The 22248-nt window shown below is 38.6% G+C and overlaps 2 protein-coding genes across 3 annotated transcripts; both read right to left on the bottom strand.

Annotated features, from left to right (window-relative positions):
• Nucleotides 1–3642: 3642 nt before the first annotated feature.
• LOC109067834 (nuclear factor interleukin-3-regulated protein-like) lies at nucleotides 3643–13381 on the bottom strand. The gene is made up of 2 exons (XM_042719647.1): nucleotides 13083–13381; nucleotides 3643–7823 (listed from the first exon to the last, which is right to left on the bottom strand). Exon 2 carries the CDS (start codon nucleotides 7275–7277, stop codon nucleotides 5634–5636), a length of 1644 nt encoding a protein of 547 aa, XP_042575581.1. The 5' UTR covers nucleotides 7278–7823; nucleotides 13083–13381; the 3' UTR covers nucleotides 3643–5633.
• Nucleotides 13382–15842: 2461 nt separating this feature from the next.
• On the bottom strand, nucleotides 15843–21836 carry LOC122136480 (NFIL3 like protein-like). Of its 2 annotated transcripts, none has more exons than XM_042719646.1 (2): nucleotides 21700–21836; nucleotides 15843–18199 (listed from the first exon to the last, which is right to left on the bottom strand). In XM_042719646.1, exon 2 carries the CDS (start codon nucleotides 18080–18082, stop codon nucleotides 16961–16963), a length of 1122 nt encoding a protein of 373 aa, XP_042575580.1. In that variant the 5' UTR covers nucleotides 18083–18199; nucleotides 21700–21836; the 3' UTR covers nucleotides 15843–16960. The 2 variants fall into 2 exon arrangements, with proteins under 2 accessions (XP_042575580.1, XP_042575579.1); XM_042719645.1 differs by lacking the exon at nucleotides 21700–21836 and adding an exon at nucleotides 19228–19551.
• Between the last annotated feature and the right edge of the window lie 412 nt (nucleotides 21837–22248).

Here is a 22248-nt window from a genome sequence, read left to right as displayed (position 1 = left end):
AAATAACTGTCACTGCAACAATGTTTTAAATCAAAACAGTGGTCAAATTCGACAGTCTTTAAACATGCACAGTTTTTCCAGATCAAGTAAGAGTGATGTTTATGCTATGAAAGTTCAACATAATAATTTCTTGCCTTTCGGCTAAGGGGTTTTAATTTGTAATTATTTATTCAATTCACTGTATTTTTTTTTATTTTCAAGTAGAAATAAATAAAATGGTACTTGCTAGTAAACCAAGCTACAATCATTTTTTTGTTACAACAAAAAAATAAAATAAAAAATACAGCGTAGAGTTGAAAAAAATGCAGCTAAATAGTTAAGTCTAGATCTACAGCACATAAAGGTGTTTATAATTTAAAAAATGGCAGATTCAGCAGACCAATCTTTCTGTGCGAATAAGTATGCAGCTTGCATTAATAATTAAAAAATCGTTTTATTTAAATGTTGGCCTTTGGTGATTGCAGAGGGGAGATGGTGTATATGCAGATATAAGGAAAGCCTGCAGTGGGCCAAAATCCAAATGCACAGTATTTCTGTTGTGCAATGGCACAAACACATGCAGCCGTTGCCTGATCTGTTGACCCAGCACTCTCGGCTGTTCGAAATAAGCCAGGTAACCTGAGAAGCCTGTTTTCCTTGAGCTTTCCTCTACAGGACAGGCCTCTTGCTCCCTCTTTTCTGTTTTTCCCAATACTTTCACTTCTATGTCTATCACCATCTCTCTCTCATTCCTCCCTCCCTTCACACTGACCTACTTTTCAGCTGACCTGTTTATGCAAGCCTCCATGCGCTCCAGTCACAAAAAGGGGACAAAGGGGAAGCCGAATCCATAGGACTGTGCTACTGTTGGGACTGCTGATGTTTGGGGATCATTAGCTCTACCGCTGCCCCACCTTTCCACCGACACTGCAGTAGCCATTGCACTGGCGTTTCAAAGCTCACATAAACAGGTTATGACACTGGCTTCAAAAATAGAGGTGATTATTAATAGTGTTCATGTGAGGCTGCTGGCATTGGTTGCATTGGCCTACTTCACTCAGCACTCTTTAGAGGCACACATTTCTTTAATTGCCAGTATTAACCAGTTGGGTTAATATGGGTCAATAAATTGGGTTAATATTTATCAACATGATTCACTGCAATGTAAGCTTTAATGAAGCAACAAATAATTTGCCTGTGTTTTGACAACTAGTGTCTACAATTCAGGGCTTGGTTTGCATTTAAATCACTAAATCTTTATAACCCATATTACAATATATATTGCATATATGCTAAATATAATTTTGTGACAAATACATTTTGTTTAACCTTTATGTAAAGAAACCAATACAATGTTCCATAGTCTTTGCGAATTGAATCTCTGCTATAGACAGGCCTGCTCTATAGACAGAGTGCTCTAGTTCTGTTTTGTCGTGTGGCCAGTTTGTAGTGTCGACCAGGTCAGGGTGTTTCCGATCAGACAGTCTGGTGTCTCAGGAGAGATCTAAATCCCCTCAGCCCAATCCCTCATTCTGTCCCAGTGTTCTCTCTCTCTGTGCCAGATTCATTTTGAATAGACTCTTATGTCAGCTCTGTTTTTGAGACCTGTCTGTCTGCTTCTGTGCCCTCACAAACAGATTGTGTAACATCCTCCTCGTTGAAATGTAATCTGAATGTAATCAGAACAAGGGCTTTGGTTTTATTCAAGGAAAATGTATTCAAAGAACACAAGTCGATGAGATCGGTTCGATACGATACTGCAAGCATGGTATGTTTGTTTCATTCAGCTAAACTAAACCAGAACTCAACACTAAGTTTTTTTCCTTGTTCTATAGATATAGATATATAAAGAGATTGATATTTAAACAGATGGATAGATAGATGTAGATGCAAATAGGTATATTTCACACACACACACACACACACACACACACACACACACACCACCCACACACACAAACTAATATATATATATATATATCTACATATACATATACATACATATACATATATATATATATATATATAAATTAGAGTAGTTTAGAAAATTATCACAAATATATTTAACACATTTAATATGCACATTTCAACATATTTTGTACTTTGTGTAGATTTGAAAATGTAAAAAAAAGATAAGTATTTATGCATGTAAGAATAGAAAACCACATGTTTAAGTTTTCAAGCCACAAACATAATGTATATTGCAATACAACACTGGTGTGAAAGGGCAAGTGCAGCTGACCCAAAATTATCTGACATGTACCTCGGGCTATCCTTATTGGAGAGCGTAAGTACTCTACTTTCTCTTAAAGGGATACTCCACCCCAAAATGAAAATGTTGTCATTAATCACCCCCATGTCATTTCAAACCTTTAAAAGCTTTGTTCGTCTTTGGAACGCAATTTAAGATATTTTGGATGAAAACCGGATGCACTGCCACAAGGATGCACTGTTTTATTTCAAATCAAAGCTAAATACACGTAGAAACAGCACATCCTTGTGGCGCGGATGACACAGAAGAGCATACGCAGCATACGGTGATATGAAGAGACACAGAGGAGACCGTTGACAAAGGTATTGTTGAACGAAGTCATTATTTTTGTTTTCTTCGCTTACAAAAAGTGTTCCCATCGCTTCATATAACCCAGATTGCACGTCTGATGGCAGATGGAGTATTCTGACGACGACTTTCATACCTTTTCTGGACCTTGACAATGTTATTTATTTGGCAGTCTATGGGACAGTCACAGGCCTCCCAGTTTTCATCCAAAATATCTTAAATTGTGTTCCGAAGACGAACAGAGCTTTTATGGGTTTGGAACAACATGGGGGTAAAAGATTAATGACAACCTTTTCATTTTGGGGTGGAGTATCCCTTTAATAGATCTGCATAAAACTTAACATGGAGTTGGTTTTGGCCTACTTATGTGGCATTAAAACTAAAAACACCTGAAAGATCTGCTGACCTGTGCATGTCCTCATCAGCAGGACAGGCCGTTCCGTACATGCATATCTCCACAATGAGAACATGAAGGAATTATATAAATAAGGGTTTAATTTGTATTCTCTACTGGTAGATACCATCACAAAGAGAAAGAACAGATTGTATCCTGTTTGACTACATAGTTTGTGTGTTTATGTTTATGCAGCGCTATTCTCAAATACGCACATTGTGTACCACATATCATGTTACATTATGAGTGACAGTCGATATGTAACATGTACATATCAGTTCACTGAACACGAATGTGTCACATGTTACTTGTTTAAGCAGCACACCGAGTAACTAGGTCAGTGTTACACAAGTAAAGTAAGCCTGTGGTAAAGCTAGATTGATGTGTGTCAGTGTGTCAGTATCTCATGATATGCCAGAACAAGATATTCAACACTTCTGCCCTTTCGCAATGTTAAACCAGATTAAAGCAGAAGATATAGGCTGTTTATTCTTGCCTTTATTCACTAATCTCTTTCAGCTTGAGTGAAATACTTTTTATACAGCAGTCAAAACTTCTTTAAACATACTGAAAGATTCACAATTATGTAAGCTGATGTCAATAAATTTGATTGAATAAGGCTGTAATTGCATGTTGCGAAATCTGATTACATAACTGCAGTATATAATTATGTAGGTGGATGAAGTATTAAAAAGGACGAACACATGAATAATGCAACAACTTTTTATTTTTTTTGTTGACTTTTTGAAATGCACCCAACCCTTGCACTGAATATTAGTGTTATTTACAATATGCATCTATTTCAAAACGGAGCAACAGAACAGCGGTGCCACCGTCTACTCAATAACACCAAACAAGCCTTGCTCGCTTTTTTTTTCATGTTCGTTTTGATAAAACCATAAGAAAATAAAAACATCAAACATCACTCAGTTTGAAACACACTGAAAGGATGAAGGTGGATAGATGACATTGTGGTGAGCAATTACCAAATCACAGCAAACAGGAAGTAAAGACGCAGCTAGTGATAAACAGGACAACACTTGGCCCCCAAAACAGTTCATTTAAAAAGCACAATATAGTGTTGTAAGTAAAAAATATTTTACATTTATATACAAGTGCCATAAGTTAACATGACATGTAGACTTATTTTGGAAAAATAAGTTACAAAATTGAGCTACATCTGAAAAATTTACAAGCATTCTTCTAAAAGTAAAAAAAACAAACAAACAAACAAAAAACTTTAATCAAACCTAATTTTTGGCAGGGAAACATATGTAGGGTTGCGGTTAACTAGCGAGGAGTCAGCCAACCAGTTAAAGACTGTAAAAAAACTGCAGTATCAGCTAGCTGAATCGCTTAACAAGGGGCCTCAAGGGCAAACGGTCAAAGACACTATGCTAGCAATCATCCATTTATACTGATGTAAGCAGGGTGGAGCTTTCCTGTAAACCCCATGCTAATAAGAGCAAAACATTCCTTTCACATTCATAACCAGAGAGAAAGAGAAAGTCATTCTGCATTAAGCCTATAGACAGTTCTCCCTGTAACAGGTTACGAAGCAAATCAATGTTTTTACATCAGTTGGTGTATAAGGAAAACTATAAACATGGGGGAGTCTACATAAAAGGGAAGTTAGATATGTACTTTTAGGATAGGTTTAAGGTTTTAAACATTATCTGGAATTTTTTTTTTTTTTACGTTAAACGGCAAGTAATGTTTCAAGATCAGACAATGAGTTATAACTGCAATGGAAACACATTTTAGAATCTATAACATGAAGCTTACATCAACCCACTAATGTATCTGTAAAGGCTTTGGGGCATTTTGTAATTTCTATAAAAGGAGAGTTTCTAAAAAAATATTTAATTGCAAATTGTTAAAGTAAAAAAAGGAGTTTATATTAAGTGACATCTCAAACAGCAAACACACTGATATTGTACAGTATTTTTGACAAGGACAAATTCATTAGTCACCGAACTCGCCATTTTTTCATGTATTATTTTTGTTTTCTTCTTAAAATATATTCATATATAATATTTATATTACATTTTATACATTCAAACCAAGTGCCTGATCAAGAAGGAGTGATAGATAGGCTGTTTAACGTGGGGAAAGTGATGGGGAGCACTAGTTAGAAAAGCAGACAGAGGTAGGGAGCAGAGAGAGGTATAAACTCGAAGCCATGTTTCTTTGGTCAAGGGAAAAGTTCCCTGAATCTTCTGGTGTTTGGTATGTTTAAAAATGGTGCACAGCCACCTGCAAATGTTCTGTTGTTAAGGTGCGGCCAAAAACTAGGATGGGGCACTTGAAGTTGCCTATTTACAAATATGAATCCGTTACAATGCCTCACATATGGTAGATATTGCATTTGAATTGAATTACACACTTTGACATCTTGCAGCAGCATGGGAACTACGGAGTAAGTGCGATCAATAGCATGTTGTTCTATTTCATTCTTGTATAAAAATGCTGCTGTAACCTTGCGAGGAGGTCAAACAAACAAACCAAACCAACAAAAGGTAAGTATATACATTATGGTACAATGCAGCAGTCCTGACGATGTCCACTTATCTTATCTCTAGGCATTTGAACAGGGAATGGGGTGAAGGGTACAAGATCAAGGTATGACCTCAAGATGGGTTTATAAAAAGTCTCTCTGGGATTTATATCGAGACCCAAGTGAGTCCCACAGTTTTCCGTTCAGTCATGTCTCTTGTTACGACTGTTACGCATACTGGATTCCTTATTCCCACATTCGATGCTTTCAGCCGAGGTGTCCTGCTTGTAAAACCCTGGACTTGATTGGCCGCCAGATTGAGACAAGGCCAGGTAAGGATGCTGAGGTAATGGCTGGAAGTTAGCAGGTGGCGTCGTTGGCGAGTCTTGAGACGATGCTCTCCCATTGCTCTGAACTCTGTGTTTGAGTCTCAATTTGTGGGGTAGGGCAGTGCCTTTAATTTCTGCTTGGCCGTCTTTGCACTGGCTTGGTGAGAAGGAGCTCTGGGTCATGAATAGGCAAGGATGGTTACTCCCTGTATCAGAGCAAGAAGAAGAGGGAGACTCATCATCGGTGGATCCCTCTTTATCAGAGCTGCGGGGATCCCCGTCACTTGAGGAAGTGTCCTTTCCAGAGTGACTCTCGTAGTACTCTTCTTGTCTCAAGCCTCCTTCGTAGGCCAGCACTGGTGGCTCATCATTCTCTAAGGTTCCATTAGAACACTGGTACATCTGTGCTTCATCTCCTTCCTCTGGTCTCATTAGAAGATCTGGGGCAGAAGCATCAACCCTGGGGGCCTGTTGTTGAGCAATGTAAGCTTGCCTTTTGGCTGCTTCCCCATCTAGGTACTCGTAAGGAGGAGAGTCCAAAAACTTTCTCTCTAACACCTCTGCCAAGCTTTTGGGACTTCCAGTTGGTCCCTCAGTAGGCTGTGTGAGGTTCTGCTGTTCTTTAGGAATCATTTCCTGAGTTTCCACAGGATACGAGGCACTGCTTGAACGGTATAGGATAACACTTCTTTGAGCGGATTGTGGAGCGACTGAACTCGCAATGGTCTCTTGGCGTCGTTGCTTCTGTTGGTTGGCTGAATAACCTGGCTCAAAAGTGTGCTGGTGAAGTACTGCAGGCAACCTAGAATGAATGTTTAGCATGATCTGTGTGGTAGTGCTGTTGACAATGTCCATATCTAGACCCATCCCCTCCTGCTTGATGTCATACACAAGTGGCTCTGGGCTGTCCCGAGAGGAGCCATCGGACATATCGGAGAGGGAACCTCGTGGGGAGTATTTTGCCATTTTCACATGCCTGTCTCCTCGAACAGACTGGTCCGTTTCAGAAGAATCAGAGTTTATCATCTGAGAAACACTTGAGTAACCATTACGGTAGAAATCACTTGTGCTAGAGGAGGACGTGGAGTTTCCCCCAGGACTTCCATTGACTGCTCCACCAATCTGCTGACTCTTTTCCATGTAGGAGGCTGTACTTATCATTCCAAACCTGAGCTTAAGTTGTAAAAGCTCAGTTTTCAGACGTACATTTTCATCATTCAGTACCATAACTCTGTTCTCTAGGATCATGTCATTATAGCGCCGTTTCTCCCGGGAACGCTTGGCAGCCTCGTTATTCTTGCGTCGCTTTTCCCAGTAGGATGCATCCTTATTGTCATCTGAGATGAACTCACGCTTGCGTCGACAGCTCATGTTTGGCTTTGGTTTGAGAAGGCGGCTCTGGCGAATGTTGCTTTGAGGTGAATGGAGAAGGTCACTGTAGTCCAGAAAGCTTTCTGTGTTCTTTAAGGTTTTGCCGGCACTGGAATTTGTTGAAATTTCTAAGCTCACACTTTCCATTGTTCCTCAATGGGAGCCAGTTTGGGACCTCTGCTTCACCACTGGTAAAATGGAAATAAATGAAGAAACAGGGATGGGGTAAAGGGGGAAAGGTGGCTATGGGAATTTCTGTAGGATATCCCGACGAATAGTGGACTGGAGAATCTTCAACTAAGTAGCTGGATAATCAAAGACTTTATGAGGTATTTTAGTCCCTGGAAAATTGAACCTCATTGATTTTGTTGATGTGAAGCTCAAGCAAATATCCCTTGATGATCAAGTGTCTTGCACACAATGTCTTTCAAAGCCAAACAGGGGAATGAAAGAGGGCTAATAAAGTCCTGAAGTACAGGAAATGTGACCAAATTTGCTTAAAGGATTCTGACCCCTTTTCTTTGTTTTCACTTTTATTCCTTTATGTAACGGCTCTATCAAGCTGACAGAGATGTGTCCCAGTGCCTTGGGCGTGTTGGAGGATATAGGTCACTCGGTCTGCCCCAGCTTGTCAGCCTCTTGGGGAGGGGTGCTGCTGCTCCCAAAGCCTCCAGCTGGCTGTTCGATGAAAGGCTGCAAACATGAAAGAGAAAAGAAAGACAGATTTGTTAATCCCCGAAAGCTAAAGCAATTCACAGTTTGCCTTTAGCCACTTCAAAGAAATCTTTTAATTTGTTGTGCTGTTTCATTTTTAATGAAACTCTTCATGCTTCTCTGCATGGCTGGGTAATCAGAAGATTTAGAAGTGGAATGTTCAGCCGTGTCTTTGTCATATCCTCTTGCTTCATCTACTCAACCCTGACAACCACAGAATGTTTTCTGTTGCCCCGCAACCACCGTCTGACCTGCTAACCCTGCTATTGATTTGTCTGTCTGCGACCCTCGACCTTTACTCTCTGGCTAGACACTGGACTCTCAAAATGCAAAGAGAAAGAGAGGTTATAGGAACGCTTTCAGTGATTACCCAAACTGCACTTTTTTCTTTCTTTCTTTTCTTTGTCACTGAGGATCAACAGCTAAACAGATATTACCTAAGATAAGTTTCCTCATTCTGACAAGTTAAACATTACCCTTTGTACAGAGTTTAGTCAAGACTGTTCTGTTAACAGGACTACACATATGGTAAACATTAGCAATGAACACATGATTTGTTTTAACATTTTGAAACCTTATCCTGTATTACATCATCTGCTCTGAGGGAACCAGTGCAGGAGGTTTCTGCTTTTGAAAAATTAACATCAAATGTTACAACACATCTCCTCTTGCCTGCACAGTCCAAATGCTCTGGTGCCCCAATATGCAATGGGGCCCAGGAACTGAATCCAAAACCATTAACACTTCATTTTTAATGACTACTCACTAAAAGGTTTTCAAGGAGAACTTTCGAAAGAAGCATGCTTTAGATGAGAAATGAGGAGAAGCCAAGAAAACCTCATAACAATAATTACTATAATGGCAGATAAACCAAGGTCAGGGAAAAGGCAAGCCAGGTTTTATGATCTGCGGATTGAGAGCTTTGCAATATAGGTCAGGCATATCTGGAAAAAGGGGAGAAGGGGAACATTCCATCAACATGAGTTCAGATCCAGGGGTGGTAACTGTTTCAGCCATCTAAAGTGAGCACTAATGGAAAAGCAGAGTCGCCAGTGATGATTAACTCAGCAGCCAGTGGGCAATTCCACATTGCTGTGATCCGATCATGACCTAAACTGAGCACCAACTCCCCTTTTCAATGTCACGATGTTGTTCAGCTAAAGGTGCCTGATTTCCTTTTTTTTTTTTCTACAAACTTAAAAAACTAATTTGACGGAAAATATATATATTCTTAATACATAAATCTACTTTGATACTCTACTTTTCCTAACATTTGTTCTCTAACAATAAAAGAATAAATATCAAGGAGTAAAAGCATTGCTATATTTATTAGGAGAAGCAACAGTAAAAGATACTCTTAGTTAAGGCTATACTTGCCTATCTAAAACAGCACCATGACTCTGTAGCATTAAGTATGCCATCTGCATCCGAAATTAGGCAGATGAACGCAGTGTAATCCCATGATCTGGCTGCCCTTTTTATGGGTTATGTTCTTCTCATCCCAGACATCTGAGGCAACATTATGTAACAATAGACATCTTAAGCCTCTTCTGATGGCTTCAATCAAAACTTTCTGGTTTAGTCTGGTACTGCACAGGGCCAAAACAGTAATTTCCCTCCCTTAATTAGTTAATGCTATGAATGGAACAAGTGCAATTTTTATTAAATGTAAATAATGTTAAACAGTTAAACAGGGAGTTTCATGAACCAAAAGACATTTCAGTGAGGCACAAAACTAAAAAAGTCTCCCTGAATGACCCACTGACCTAGAAACAGGGCAGCTAGCAAGAAAAAAAACTTTTTTTCCTCTTGTCCTCAAATATAGGTCAGGAGTGAAACAGGCATCACGAGAGACAGAGACAGAAAGGGCAAGGGAATTAAAGTTTTTGCTGAAAATAGAGAGGTGAGAGATGGATTGAGGATAAACGGAATGAAGAAGGTTAAAACAAAAAAAAGATTTTGCACACATTTTGCTGAATGCCAGCTACACAAACATGGCGCTTTCCAAGACAACAACAAAAAAAGCCACATCAAAGATCAGCACCAAATTCCCAATTATCTGAAAACTGAATCAAATTTAAACAAAATTATTAATACTGGCATAGTACTTAGTGTTATTCTAGGGTATACTGTCAAATTTGTGAGAAAAATGCTTGATTTAGTTCTTTTTAGTGATTGCGTCAAACCATCTGTTTCATTGACTGAATCAGTCAGACTTATTTTCTCAATTAATCATTTCAGATTCTTTACAAATGCCAATCGTTATGAGTAGAGCACCTTTACTGTGTTATATGTACTTTTGAAGTAGTTTTAAAAACTGGAATGACTACAATAAAATTCTAATTATTATAAATGTAAATACTGTTTCTCTTTGATTCAATATCTTTCTTTTATAATGGAGGGAAGGGAAGAGGCTATTAATAAAAATAGTTAGTGGATGAGTTATTTAGCCTGTCAACCACACCCATGAATCATTAAAGATGCATTTATCTCCTCGCATTAGCAACAATGCAACAAATTATCAAATCTTAAGAATGGAGACACCAATAGCCAAACCATCCTAAAGAATTTGACATGACATGCCTACGTCTGTAATTCAAAACTGCTTTTGATTATCATGTGGCACATGGATTAAAGACATAATTCCTAATAATTGATCTCAATGGATGACCTCCAATTAGCAAAGCTTAAAATTGTTATAAGACAATAAAGCCCAATTTAATTTGCCCTATATATAGGCTAGTATATGGGTTATATTTGTGCATGTGAGCTTTCATCAGGGAAGAAATAGCATGTCTGTCCCACTGTAGTCTTTACTTGGGCGAGGCCTGGAAACTATAATTCAGCTCAAATGTTTCATGTGTTGCTTTACAGCCGTTTTAGTAATGGAAATAATGGGAGAAGGCGGGGGTGCTGGATTTCATTGTGGCCATGTAATTGACCCTGGGGCAGAATGTAATATTCGGCACGTGGGTTAGGAGGTGGGTTTTTTGGATTTGTTTGTTGCAATGTTGGTTTTATTTGGTCAGGTAGGAGGAGGGCAGGCCTTGGACAAGCAGGAGGAGTTCCAGGCCAACTCTTTCTATAAACACACTCATATCATCCTCTATTGAAAAAATATAAATGCTTTGACCAAGTCCATGTGTTGCACCAGTCACATGTGCTCTCTTGCCCCACAAAACTAAACAGTAATTCGCCTCTCCCTGATAGCCTCATCAGCACAATAACGACAAATCTCCTCCCTATCTTCCTTTCTCTTTCACTATGAGAAATCTTAAGAAATTCACAAACTGAATGAATGTTTATTGCTTAAGGGGTACAATAAACTTTGTCACAATCAACACTGTAAACCAACAATGACATTGCACTTAACAAAAGTGTTTTTGTTATCTACAACCTGGAATCTTCATCTCCACAATTTAACACAGAGCTGGCACTATTAATGTGTTGTTTTTTTTGGCATTGAAGCAGGTCCCAATTCGCAAGATTTTGTTATAAACTGGCAGAATCTTTGTTCTTTGTTATGGCAGATGAGAGGGTGTGTTTTCTTCAGGTTTATGACCTACATTCGGCGCTAGCACACAAAGCAGTCCGCCTGATGCCTTAAAGACTCCGCATATTTTTTATTTTTTTTATTTTAGACTTTTCATTTCTCACCGTTATGTAACTCTTAACACAGAAAGACTGCATATCAAAAGAAAACTGCAAGCTGTCAAGCAAATCTCACATCCACAAATTTTAGGCTATCATGCATGCATGCTTGACTTATTTCTCTGGAATCCTACAGTCCATATTTGCTTACTACATAGCCTAATACACTTTGTTGAACCCAAAAATTGTAATCCAAAATCTTATGATTTAAAACATACTTAGGCCTATACTATTCTTAGCACACTACACTGTGTTGTAAGGGCCAAAAAAAAAAAAAAAACACACACCTTTAAAACACAATGATTACACATGTAAATTACACTGTATAAACACGTAATCAAAGATGAGGATCTCATTAAATCAGTTTACAACCATCTGCCGGGAAGCTCAGGAGAATAACAACGCAAAGTTCATTGACACCTATAATCATTATATATACAAATCGCATGCACATATCCACATCTGACCATCATAATTGGTTTCATCATTAATACAACTGTAACTAAAAAAAGTTAAGAGTGTGGAAAATCTGCACCATCCCTTACTAAGGTAGCAACAGTTTTGTTCAGTATCTTATAAATACTGAAACTATTTAACAATTATTTGCGTTTCGGGGGATAAACTTAAAATAACTAGATTTCTGGCAGAATAATAAAAAAAAAATCCTCTAAATGTTACTGGATAATTCCCACACCGTGTACCAAGATAAAATATAGATGGATATCAATAACATAAACAAGCTTTTACTATGCAAGCATTGCGTGAAGTTAGACAATTGCATTTTATATGCAACATAGTTACATTTGATTTCCAGTCGGTATTTGCTTGCGCCTGTATACCAGGAAAGAGTTAACGGGTCTGAGTAGTCTAACGTAAACACCCGCGTTAACCTTTACCGAGCACGGTTACACGTGACAGCGAGAAGCGTGTCCAGGATTTTTCCTCCCGAAGCGCCGAATTAACTTCCTAACCCAATTAGATTTTGCACATTGTGTAAACTGTAATTAAAACGTCACTGACAAACATTAAACCGCAACCATATATCCAAACATTTCAATATGTAAGTGTTTTAATCAAAATTATAAGTTACGCCCGACTGAACTTTCTGTAACTCCGATTCATATATTATAATTTTAAAATGACGCAATATTATTTCATTACTAAATATAAACAAACAATCAGATATGCATACAGAAAACATTTTTATGCATGCTGAATTAATGTGTATGGAAACATAAAAAGATTTCACGGGCATCAAGTGCTAAATGTCCTGTCAACAGTCGCGAGGGGTCCCGGCCTCGCCTTAACATCGCGAACATGCACATTGAGCAACATCCGAATTTGTAATGAGCATGCGTAAACAAATAAATACATTAAACCTTTATCTGTGAGTGAACAGAAATAGTTGCATTTCAAATATCATAGCTACTTGTATTAATTTCAGTTAGCTACCTCGCTTTAATAACCGCGTAAAATGTCCGCAAGATCACGCCAGGAGCACGAGCATCACCAGTGCAGTTGTGAGCATGCAGTGTTTGTGTGAGTGAGCATGCACCCCCCAAAAAGTAAGCAATTAAACATACGTACCGTTTGTGGCTTTTGTGTTTGTATCCAAAATATTTCTGTGGCCCGATGACTATTATTAGTCTCTTTGTATCAGCCTCGGTGACTTGAATAAAAGGCGAAGTGATGCACGCACACTACAAGCCGTGTCCAGTACGCAGGGGTTCCGCAGCCCGTGTGTTTTTGCCCTGGTTCCCTGTGTTGTGTTGGCGAGGCGCTCCAGTATCCTGCCGCTAGCTGCTTCTGTTTAGAAATGTATGTTAGTAGGTCAGCGGTTGCATAACAGGACGCTTCGGGTGCCTCGTCACGTTTTGTTTCTCTCTTTGCCCCCACCTACCTCCAGCCCTCCCTCCCATCCGCAAGCCATAATAACTGGGAGGGATCAGGCAGACGGCCAGACCTACTCTCAGATGTAGGACGGTCATATTCATAATACGGCTGACATGGTGAAAACATGTACGTATTAAGGTTATGAGACTTACCTCTTAGGATATAGCTATGAAAATGTATTCGGTAATTGCACATAACACTCTCCTTCACAGTTTTTTATTTTTATTGTGGTTTTCCCTCTAGATGTTTTGAAAAGTGGTTACTAAATAAATACAAGCATAGTACAATACAAGTCTTGTGAAGGCCTTGACCCAATTTAAACCAATGTTTTTTTGCCAGCTGATTTTTTTATTTATTTTTTATTTAGCCTAATGTCTGAGTGAATCCCAGTGACAGTGTTTAAGGATAAATTTTGTGAGCAGTACTGCCTGATTTTTTTAAATAAAGGAAAATAAATTAATAAATAAATAAATAAAATCCATTAAGAAGAGCATTAGAATACTTTGTGTCACTATTTTCAGACAATAAAGCACATTTACCCCTGGCTATTAGTGTAATGTATATTGACATATTACTTTTGCATTGATGATATTTGTGTTGATATTCTGTATTTTACTATATTTAGTAAACTGTATAGAGGATTTTATGTCCTGTTTATTTTCATTGATGATTTAAAGCAATAAAGCAATACCTTTTTATTTTTAAATTCAACACAATAAAAAAAATCCTGCAATACTGCAAATAGTACTGTACAGATATTTTGTAACATTGTGCTAATAAAAATAACAATAATAATAATAATAATAATAATTTGATATTATACAGAATATGATATTAAGCGTTTCCTTGATGGTCCCAAAACTTTTATTTATTTATTAATTTTATTTATTTTTGACAGCTTTTGTGAGAATCCCTCTGCTGATCTTAATAGGAGAAAGGGGCTGCCATCAATCTGAAGCCAACATCATATGTTTTTATTTTTTATTTTTTATTTTTTTTTACATTGATAAATTAGAATGAAAACATGTCTCCCTTTCCTTGCTGACTGAAGTCACAGACACAATAGTATTGTGAAGATGACCTTGAACTTTGATGTGGCCCGCTGTTCCCTCCCCTCTTCTCCTTCCTGCCTTCAACCCCCCAATCCCACCGCACCCAGCATCTTCTGGAAGAAGTTTCCATGGCAACCGTCGCACTATGTCAGGCCCAGCCTCTCACTGAATGCGTGAGTGATGAAGATCAGCCAGTTAGGGGTCAGTGGACCACTGGAGCAGGGATGTCAGGGAGGGAAATTACCCGGGAATCATGAATGTGTGGAAGTGACAGAGCTTTTACGTAAACACTGAAGCTCAGGAAAAGCTTCGTGCCTTGTTTTTAGAGATTAGCTCCTTAAATAGACTCTTGCATCTATTTATATGCTCTTACGCCACCAGAAAGGTCTCAGCGGAGCTCAGTTCTCAGGGGATTGAGGTAGCCTTTATTTGGTGTCAGATGTTTATTCTTAGTCTAAAGGAAGTACTGGGAAATGTCAAGGTGAAACTTGATCTTGAATCAGGTGATTTTGTTGTGCAAATCTTTGTGTGTCATTTAATTCGGTTTGTATTAGTAACGCTGTGCGTGTGAGTGTGTATAATCTGAATGGAAATACAACAGGACTTGCTGACCTCTTGTGGATTGTGCTAGTTTTGCAAAAACAAATTTGGATTATTTAAGGAGTTATTGGCTTATTAAATGTATAGTGTATATTGAAATAATCATGGAGATAGTAATACACTTTTTGAGAAATTATTGAGTGTATTGAAATAATCATGGAGATAGTAATAAATATGATTTATTACACTTTTATGGGAGCAATTGATTCTTTATTTTATGTTATACTTGCAATTTCTCTGTAACTGTGAGATTTACTAGCATTTATTTTTTTGTAAAAACTGTTTCTACATTATTTCTGTAATTGTTGTCCATGCTTAATTATTTTTACAGCTTTTTTTTTACACTTAACAATCTTTCAAGATATATCTTAAAAGCAGTCCACAACACATACATAATTGAACTGAATTGCAAACTTTGCATGTGGTTTTTAATTGCAAACCTACTTTCTCATGAACATAAAATCGGAGTTGGTATATTGAGACATCTACAATGTCATTGCCCCCAGGGCTTTGAATATTTCTGTTAAAACTTGATACCAATCAGAGGTGATAGTCCATGAGAACTGCACTTGTGTACATGTCAAAACATGGTCCTACGTGATTCTGGGAATTCAGAGATGGTTCTCACATTTTAATGCAAGAGAATTTGTTTTAAAAAACATGTTGTGAAACTACTGTTGTCTGTTGCTCTAGACAATTAAACATACTTTAAATATTATTAGCTATATAAAGTTTATATTAGATGATAGATAGAAATTAAGCTCCACAAATTAAATTTTATTTGAATAATAAAAGGCAAACAAACAGTTCAAATATTTATTCACAAAAACATCATGTATATTTACTGTACAAATACACAAGAACTCACAAGACAAAAGAACATTTCACCATCAAAATGCAAGTAACAGTGTATTCAAATTTTAACTCAAATATTCAATTTAATTCAATTTAGACATCCTTGTCTGGACAATGGCAGTGATCTGTATGAAAAAAATAATAATATTACGCAGTCTATCAGTGCTGAGTTGCTACTGGTTCATGACAATAATCAAAATTAATTATATTATTTCCCCTTCCTGGTGCTTCCTGTTCGGCTTTAATCAGGATATATGTTACAAAAAGCAATTTCTTATACTTTATTCATAAATTTGTCAAACCGCAGGAGGAATATTACAGTGTGAAGACTTTCAGGCTCATCGCGCATCTCCTCTCACTTATTGACAAGTGTTTAAGTAGTGTTGGCACGTAATAGAGGAATGACTTCACAACGGAGGATGTTATGCTTCGTTTTACACTTACAGTGACAGACAGGTCTGTGTGTGCAAACACTGTTTTACAGGAGCCTGAGGCGTTTTTTTGAGCAAGATCACAGTGTTTGAGGCAAAAGGAGCAACTGAACGAATTGAGGTGAGGCGTTGTAGCTGACGTGTCCCGATGCCGCTGGAATGCTCTTGCATGTTCCTGAATGTAAGTTAAAGGAAGGGGGTAAAAAAAGAAGTCATTATCTACCTTATTTGTTACATAAGAGTGGGGCACAGCTATTTGTAACTTGAACATGCAAGGCTTCCTGTGTCATTTGCTTCCAGTTATTTTAGCTGAATGAAAACAGTCCATTATGCTGCATGATATTGCAAGGTAATAGGTAATTCTTATATTTAGTTAATATTGTAAACTTATAGTTTTACTGTTTAATGAACTTTATTCTTATTTTTTTCTAATGAACTGGAAATCTTGCACGTTCACGGACAATAGCGTACTTCCACATTGCAAAATAAGGTGGATATGCAATTTCTGTTTGGTTATGACTAAGTGTGAAGAGGTAGTGATGCACATGCTGCGTTCTTTCCATTCATAATCTATGGATGTTCATGAGTTCGACTGTGAATGTGTGCAGTGTTCCAGTGCGCTCTTTACAAAGTCTTAATTTGTTTTGGTGAGCAACTGCTCAGAGAAGAGCTTTTTGAGCTGGGCCACTTCCTCGCTGAGAGAGCTGAGCTGAGTCTTAAGCATGCTGTTCTCGGCTTGGTATTGAGATTCGTTTGGCTTCACATTATGGCTGTAATTCCTGTACTGCTGCTGCTGCTGTGGTGGCATGACTTTTCGGGCGTCTTCTCCGTCTTGCGGTGTCCAGTAACCCACTCCTTCGGTTGTCCCTGAAAGGCTGTGAACTCTTGGGCCAACCGTGGGCAGCACAGGACTTTGTCGATCTCCAAGATTGTCACATTCGGCGCTGCCTGGAGACTTGAACCTCAGCTTGTGCGGAAGACTCTTCATACCGTCCACCGGCTCCATCCGGTTGGATGGCATGGGGACGTGTCCCATTGCTAAAACATCAGTTGGGGAGTGATGGGACTCGTAACCCAGCTCATCTGTTTGATGCAGAGACAACTTTTCATGCTCGCTTAGTCTGTCTTCAAAGAAGACGGGACTTCCAACACTGGACCCTTCAGGTGTGGAGAAACCTGAGTCTTCTGACATACTGCTGGCATCTCTGATGCTTCGCCCAGATTGCGGTCCACTCTGGGACTGATTTATCAACATTGGACCAGCTTGGTGAGGGCCATCCCCACGTGGAAGGTAGTAATGTGGCGCCGAAGGTTGTGGGACGCAGGTTCCTGTTGTAAGCGGAAGTATGGAAGCGTTTGAGGGATCTTTAATGAGCCCGAAGCGAAATTTCAGTGCAAGAAGTTCGGCTCGTAACCTAGCGTTCTCCTCGAGCAGCGCCAGCACGCGGTTTTCCAGCACCATGTCATTTACACGCCGTTTTTCACGAGATCGCTTTGCGGCTTCGTTGTTTTTCTTGCGCTTGTCCCAGTAGCCGTCATCCTTCTTCTCGTGAGGAATAAACTCCCGCTTACGCCTCACAGAGCTGTTGGGTGAACTGGCGTCTTTGCGTTTAAGCGCCGATGTTCGGCCCAGAAGCGAGCGCGCAAGCAAACTGCTTGAAGTCAGGATGGACACAGCTTCATCGGTGAAAGACACTGTGCTACTGGGAGCAGTCGCATTCAACACCCTCATCTCCTGAGATGACTCTTCATACATCTTGAGGTCGTTGTATTTTTCTCAGGTGTAATGTTAGGAGTTGTGTTTGGTCTGTGTTGTGTTTGAATGTGGTGTTCAGGTCAATATCAGATGTTACTGATGCAGCTGTGGCTCCACCTGGTGGCAGAAAGAACATAATGATATCCAGTCAGTTACGTAAACTCAGTTACAACACAATGTTATGTAACTTCATTACCTCCCAGTGGCAAAGCACAGTACGTTCTTGCTACACCGCATAATATCAGGTTAACGAGGGTACAGTTATATACCCACCTCACGCAAAGTGACATCAACAACGTTCTCGCGTACTGAGTTAGATACTATACATCATTTGAATATAATCACATAGATTCTTTTTTTAACAACAGTAAACCGCTACTTTATGTAAACCAGAAATGCCTTCTCTAAGAATTCCCGCGTTGACCTATTTGCGGAACAGCTTGTGCGCGAGCGAGTCTTATCTTCTTCCTGTCCCAGTGAGTCACTTTCATCATGGAATGCCGTCTTACTCAACACACTGTGTTCTGTTGCATCAGTACAGATTAAAACAAGGCTTTATATAAGATACAGAAAGCTACACGCTAAGAACATTTCCTCATACAAAAATAAAGAATACATTAACTAAAATTAAATCAGAGGATTAAACATAATAAGACGGCCAAAATAGGTAGTTGGGAAAAGTTAACATTTCGCAATGACTATTAAACTTAAAAAAAAAAAAACAGTTAAACAATCCCATTGAAGGCATCCCGATTGCATTGCAAAACTGCATTGTTACCTTCCCATTATCAGAATTTTATCACTGCTTGAGACTAATAATAATAATAATAATAATAATAATAATAAATCCATTTGAAATTGGTAGCTTTTTCGAAACATAGCCCAGTTGTTTTTAATTGGTCTAAATGGTCCAAGTCAGATGTGGACCAGTACTAATGCATCTTTTAATACATGTCCCAAAACAAGATTTTCCAATAGGGATAATATTCCAACATCTAGGCTACCATTTGTCCAAATTAAAAAAGTCTTAATCTACAAAAATAGTTTAGCACAAGTCAAACAACTTGCACCTATCGGGTATATAGACTATACACAAATAAACATATGTAAGGTAAACTTTAACAGAGAAATAAAAAGCATATTACCGTTATAAATCGTCGCGTAATTCTGTTCAGAAAATCTTCAGTTCGAATCAGTGACTTTCAGTGACCGGCTCTTTCCCAGAAGAAATCAAACGGTGTTCGGTTTCGCTTTTCTCCGGTTGAAGTCAAACGTACTGTTAGCTCCGTTCAGTCGTTCCGTGTCTGTAGCGCCTTCAACGCGCTCGGCCCCTATTTGTGTCTTTGCTCCATCAGGTTCAGTCGAGGACGCTCCATCACCCCGTCTGAACCACATGTGTGTCAGTGCATGGACGGACCGCCCCCTCCGTACGCACGCAGGACCCTCCTCTTCTCTCTAATCTCTCCCTCGTTACAGTTTTCGTCAGAATAATCTTTTCGAAAGCATGAAGTAATATTGCTCAATCTCCCCCCGCCCTCTCCACTTTCCTCGTGTGTCCTGAAAACCGACTGTTGTCCTCAATAAATGTTCAGGAACTATATTTAGACTAGGCCTAGTGACGCGGGACCAGCTGTCCTTTTTTTATCGAGATAGCACTTAAGTAAATGCCACAACAATCTATAAAACACTTTATTATGTTAATGTAAATTATAATGTTGCTTTCATTTAAAAACCCGGTTGCTTTGTAAAGACAAGAACTGCGTGAACTGCTTTAACATATCGTTATGCAATGGAAAACACTGATGTGGTAATCATTTAGTGCAATGGTATAGGCCTATATTTAATGTGCCACCTTCTATTTCCGATTTGTAAACCACACCGAAATCTAGCCATTGCAGAAATAGCATGTTTATTTATAAATATGTTACTATAACATATTTCATATCATCAGAGGTATTTATAAAGGTATATGACGAGAATGAAAACATTGGTCATATTTTTTTCCTATTGCAGTAGGCCTAATTAATACAATCAATCATTATAATCAATCCATAAACGTGTATGAAATGGATAATTACTCACAGTATATTATCTGCACTGGCAGACAGTGTGTGCTTACACAACAGCTCTCATAGCACTGAGAAACTGGAGAGAAAGCAAAACTGACAGCATGCATGTTTGTGTTGCATGCCATGAGGAACAGCAGTATGTTCGTCTCGCTGAAACAAACAAACAAACAATCCCGCTGATTGTAACATGGCCTCGTCTTTTAAGCAGTGTGTAACCTCCTGCTCTTGATCTGCGAAAGCCACACGAGTGTTTTTACACTGCATTAGAGTGATCAGATCAGCTCTGGGCCATCTGCTGCAGCAACTGTGACACTACATGAGGCAGATGAGAGATTTTTACATAAGAATTTATAGTAACTTGTGCTTGAGATGGCTTAATATGGGCAATGTACTCATACGTAGGATGCATTTTTTTTTTCTACCATCTAACTGTTTATTATTACAGCAATCTGATTAGCAATTGACTCATGGCATCACTAAAACACCACAGCCGTATATGACCTCTTGGGTATCAGAGAGGTAACATGGGATTTTACAACAGAACAAATTTTGGTGACAAACATTAAACTATAATAAATTAATTTTATTTTAGCTGTGATTGATGTGTTTTGATTAATTTATTTTAATTATTTAATTTTTTTGTCATTTCCTCATTCCTAACTTCCATACTTTTCTTTTTTTTCTGTGGAACACAAAAGTAGATGTTTAGCAGAATGTCCAGGCCACTGAAAGTGAATAGTTTTTGGGTCTGTCAAGCTACAAAAATGGCAAAAACGCACTATTAAAGTACCGTAAAACTGCTCCATATGACTCTATTCCTTATTCAATGTCTTCTGAAACCATAAAATAGAGTTAGGGTAGAAAATTGCTATTATCCAATGATATATATTTATCCAGTATATATAAGTATATATATAATATAAATACATAAGCTTTCCATTGATGTATGGTTTATTAGGATCGGACAATATTTGGCCGAGATCGAAATATTGAGAAAATCACCTTTAAAGTTGTCCAAATGAAGTTCTTAGCAATGCATATTACTAATAAAAAATAAAGTTTTGATATATTTGCAGTATGAACTTTACAAAATATCTTCATGGAACATGATCTTTACTTATTATTCTTATGTTTTTTGGCATTTTAAAAAAAAAGAAATATCGATAATTTTTGACCCACACAGTGTATTGTTGGCCATTGCTACAAATATATAGCCCGTGCTACTTATGGACTGCTTTTGTGCTCCAGGGTCACATATATTATAGAGTACATCCTACTTAACCTGCCTGCATGAGGCTTCCGGCTTACACGATCTATGGAGTAGGACGCACCTTTCGGGGGGGGCATGTCCCAAAACAAGATTTTCCAATAGGGATAATATTCCCAACATCTAAGGCTACCATTTGTCCAATTAAAAAAGTCTTAATCTAAACAAAAATAGGTTTAGCACAAGTCAAACAACTTGCACCTATCGGGTATATAGACTATACACAAATAAACATATGTAAGGTAAACTTTAACAGAGAAATAAAAAGCATAGCCTATTACCGTTATAAATCGTCGCGTAATTCAGTTCAGTTAATCTTCAGTTCGAATCAGTGACTTTCAGTGACCGGCTCTTTCCCAGAAGAAATCAAACGGTGTTCGGTTTCGCTTTTCTCCGGTTGAAGTCAAAACGTAATGTTAGCTCCCGTTCAGTCGTTCCGTGTCTGTAGCGCGCCTTCAACGCGCTCGGCCCCTATTTGTGTCTTTGCATCCATCAGGTTCAGTCGAGGACGCTCCATCACCCCGTCTGAACCACATGTGTGTCAGGTGCATGGACGGACCGCCCCCTCCGTACGCCAACGCAGCATGGAAGACCCTCCTCTTCTCTCTAATCTCTCCCTCGTTACCAGTTTTCGTCAGAATAATCTTTATCGAAAGCATGAAGTAAGAGTAATATTGCTCAATCTGCCCCCCGCCCCTCTCCACTTCCTCGTGTGTCCTGAAAACCGACTGTTGTCCTCAATAAATGTTCAGGAAACTTATATTTAGACTAGGCCTAGTGACGCGGGACCAGCTGTCCTTTTTTTATCGAGATAGCACTTAAGTAAATGC

The sequence above is a fragment of the Cyprinus carpio genome, chromosome B3 (genome assembly GCF_018340385.1).
Source record: "Cyprinus carpio isolate SPL01 chromosome B3, ASM1834038v1, whole genome shotgun sequence".
In the NCBI taxonomy this organism is placed as follows: Eukaryota; Metazoa; Chordata; class Actinopteri; order Cypriniformes; family Cyprinidae; genus Cyprinus; species Cyprinus carpio.
This window is presented reverse-complemented; position numbering and strand designations above follow the sequence as displayed.

Excerpts from the sequence above, each read along its gene's own strand:
- LOC109067834 (XM_042719647.1), bottom strand. The coding sequence starts at position 7,277 with ATGGAAAGTGTGAGCTTAGAAATTTCAACAAATTCCAGTGCCGGCAAA.
- LOC122136480 (XM_042719646.1), bottom strand. The coding sequence starts at position 18,082 with ATGTATGAAGAGTCATCTCAGGAGATGAGGGTGTTGAATGCGACTGCT.